This window comes from Cyprinodon variegatus, unplaced genomic scaffold (genome assembly GCF_000732505.1).
Source record: "Cyprinodon variegatus isolate N-32 unplaced genomic scaffold, C_variegatus-1.0 Scaffold2308, whole genome shotgun sequence".
Lineage (NCBI taxonomy): Eukaryota > Metazoa > Chordata > Actinopteri > Cyprinodontiformes > Cyprinodontidae > Cyprinodon > Cyprinodon variegatus.
This window is the reverse complement of record NW_015152761.1, coordinates 1-2,936: the sequence shown is the minus strand read 5'-3', so window position 1 is coordinate 2,936 and position 2,936 is coordinate 1. Positions and strand designations below refer to the sequence as shown.

The 2,936-nt window shown below is 55.9% G+C and overlaps 2 protein-coding genes across 2 annotated transcripts; one reads left to right on the top strand and one right to left on the bottom strand.

The window, feature by feature from the left end:
• Positions 1 to 741: 741 nt before the first annotated feature.
• LOC107080772 (protein SON-like) lies at positions 742 to 1,774 on the bottom strand. Its single transcript, XM_015368974.1, has 2 exons — positions 1,661 to 1,774; positions 742 to 1,561 (listed from the first exon to the last, which is right to left on the bottom strand). The coding sequence occupies exons 1-2, from the start codon at positions 1,675 to 1,677 to the stop codon at positions 1,213 to 1,215; spliced, it is 366 nt and encodes a 121-aa protein (XP_015224460.1). The 5' UTR covers positions 1,678 to 1,774; the 3' UTR covers positions 742 to 1,212.
• A 734-nt stretch (positions 1,775 to 2,508) lies between these two features.
• LOC107080773 (probable GPI-anchored adhesin-like protein PGA55) lies at positions 2,509 to 2,930 on the top strand. Its single transcript, XM_015368975.1, has one exon. It carries the CDS (start codon positions 2,577 to 2,579, stop codon positions 2,847 to 2,849), a length of 273 nt encoding a protein of 90 aa, XP_015224461.1. The 5' UTR covers positions 2,509 to 2,576; the 3' UTR covers positions 2,850 to 2,930.
• The last annotated feature ends 6 nt before the right edge of the window (positions 2,931 to 2,936 follow it).

Here is a 2,936-nt window from a genome sequence, read left to right as displayed (position 1 = left end):
CTGCAGCGTCTAGCTTCTGACTTTGAATGGCAGACCTTGATCAGAGTTTCCAGCTCGTCACTAAGAGCCGCAGGGGAATCCACATAGGAATCTTCAGGTTAGGCTCACCAGGGCAGATTGGCAGGTTAAGCTCATCCAGAGCTTCAGGCTAGAGACAGGTTTCCTGTGAGGCAAAACAAAGGAGAGTTAGAATCTGATCTCTCTCTAGAGACAACTAAGATTCTTTCAGTTTCTAAGGCTCTGGTTGCTAACCAAACTAAGGTCAACACTGCGGCGTCGAAGCAAGGTCTGGCAGCTGGTTATAAAGGGGAGGTGTCCTGATGAGTAGATGCGTCTCAGGTGTGCTGGAAGGGTCCAGCTCCAGGAGACCCACAGTGCACTCTGCTGGAGAAAGGTGGTACAGCTCCAGATCCCAACAGTAGAGGAGTTTTCGATAGACTTCCGGGTCAGAGCCGCAGCTTCCGGCTGGAGTGATGCCATGCTAAAGAACATCTACAAAAATGCATTAAATAAAGAAATCAGGAACAAACTTGCAACAATAGATGAACCTGCAACACTGGAAGAGCTCATTTGCATAGCCATATATCAAGATCACAGACTACGTGCTAGAGTCAAGCCCAGATCTAAGAACGCAGTTCAACCCAGCTTAGCCCAGTCCAACCCAGCTCAGCCTAGTTCAGCCCAGCTCAGTCCAGTCCTGTCCAGTCCAGCCCAGTCCAACCCAGTCCAGCTCAGTCCTGCCCAGTACAGCTCTGTACACCCCTGTTTAGTCCGTCTCAGCCCAGTTCAGTCCGTTTCAGCCCAGTTAAGGGGAAAGCCGTTCAGCTTCCGTTTTTTTACCCCTCTTCCCGTCTACGCCAGGTCAGTCTCCGCCACCACCTATTTGATCGTCAGTTAGCACCATCCATTAAGAAACTTTAAATCAGACCACAAGTCACAACCCAAACAGCCAGAGCTCCCGTTATCCATGAGTCAGACCTCTGGAATTTCTATTATGGTGAGACTGAGACTTGCCACCTCACATTGAACCAGTTAGCTTAGCATCCGAACTTAGCAGACCTGTTAGCCTTGAGTCAGAACCAGTTCACGTACCAACCAGTTTAGCGTCCGAATCCATTTCTAAACCAGTTAGCCTAGAACCTGAACCCTCTTGCACAAAAGATAGCTTGTTGCCAGAATCAGTCTGTAAACCAAAACCCATTAGCCCAGCTTCTAAGACCCTCCAACGTAAGAGACGGCGTCGCCGTAAGCCCGCTCTGAGCCGTCTAGAGACCCCTGAACCAGCTCTGAGCCGTCTAGAGACCCCTGAGCCAGTTCTGAGCTGTCTAAAGACCCCTGAGCCAGCCCTGAGCCGTCTTGAGACAGCTCTGTACCATTTAGAGACCCCTGAACCAGCTCTAAGCAGTCTAGAGACCCCTGAGCCGGTTCTGAGCCGTCTAAAGACCCCTGAGTTAGCTCTGTGCCGTCCAGAGACCCCTGAGTTGGCTCTGTGCTGTCCAGAGATCCCTGAGTTAGCTTTATGCCGTCAAGAGACCCCTGAGCAGAACTTTTAAGAGGTGTCAGAATTCGAGGTATGTGGTTTTACGCCTCCTAGGACCTCTCTGCAGGCGCCCCTGACTGCAAAGAGCCCTCTGCGAGCATCACAAGCCACTTCAGAGACTGAACCTTTGCCGCCATGGGCGGTTTCTTCCATGCTGAATTTGGAGCCACAGTTGGTGGTCTCCTCTGTTCCTGATGTGGAGCCACAGTCGGTGGTCTCCTTTGTTCCTGATTTGGAGCCACAGTCGGTGGTCTCCTCTCTTCCTGATTTGGGGCCACAGTCGGTGGTCTCTGTTCCTGATTCAGGGCCACAGTTGGTGGTCTCTGTTCCTGATTTGGGGCCACAGTCGGTGGTCTCTATTCCTGATTCGGGGCCACAGTCGGTGGTCTCCTCTGCTCCTGACTCGGAGCCGCAATCGGCGGGCTCCTCTGTTCCTGACCCGGAGCCACAATCGGCGGGCTCCTCTCTTCCTGACCCTGAGCCGCAATCGGTGGGCTCCTCTGTTCCTGATCCGGAGCCGCAATCGGCGGGCTCTTCTGTTCCTGATCCGGAGCCGCAGTCGGCGGGCTCCTCTGTTCCTGATCCGGAGCCGCAGTCAGCGGGCTCCTCTGTTCCTGTCCAGGAGCCACAGACGGCGGTCTTCTCTGTTCCTGTCCAGGAGCCGCAGTCGATGGTCTCGTCTGTTCCTGTCCAGGAGCCGCAGTTGGAGGTCTCGTCTGTTCCTGTCCAGGAGCCGCAGTCGGCGGTCTCGTCTGTTCCTGTCCAGGAACCGCAGTCGGCAGTCTCCTCTGTTCCTGTTCCTGAGCCGCAATTGGTGGCCACCTCAGTTTCAGTTCCTGAACCGCAGTCGGCGGTCACCTCTGGTCCTGTTTCTGAGTCGCAGTCGGCGATCCCTCCTGTTCCAGTTCCAGAACCGCAGTCGGCGGTCCCCCTCGGACCCTGTTCCAGAGCCGCAGTCCGCGGTCCCCTCTGAGACTGATACTGGACTGCTGAAACAGAGGCGGCGTCTTCAGCTGACGTTCCTGCAGAAACGGAGATGTCGTCCCTCTCAGAAGTTCCTGCAGCAAAGGAAACGTCGTCTTTCTCGGAGGTTCCTGCAGCAACGGAGACGTCCTCCTCCTCCGAGGTTCCTGCAGCAACGGAGACGTCCTCCTCCTCCGAGGTTCCTGCAGCATCGGAGACGTCGTCTTCCTCCGAGGTTCCTGCAACATCGGAGACGTCGTTCTCTAATGGCCCCCCTTCGTCGCCTGAACCACGGCCGGCCTCCTCAACGTCTGCCGGGCCACCAGTCCCGCGGCCGGTCTCCTGAACATCTGCCTCGCCTCCGGCCCAGCGGCCGGACTCCAGAACTTCTGCCACGTCTACGGCCCCGCAGCCGGCCCCCGGAACGTCGGCC

What these genes read in the sequence shown, in the direction of transcription:
- LOC107080773 (XM_015368975.1), top strand. Translation starts at nt 2,577, where the DNA reads ATGTCGTCCCTCTCAGAAGTTCCTGCAGCAAAGGAAACGTCGTCTTTC.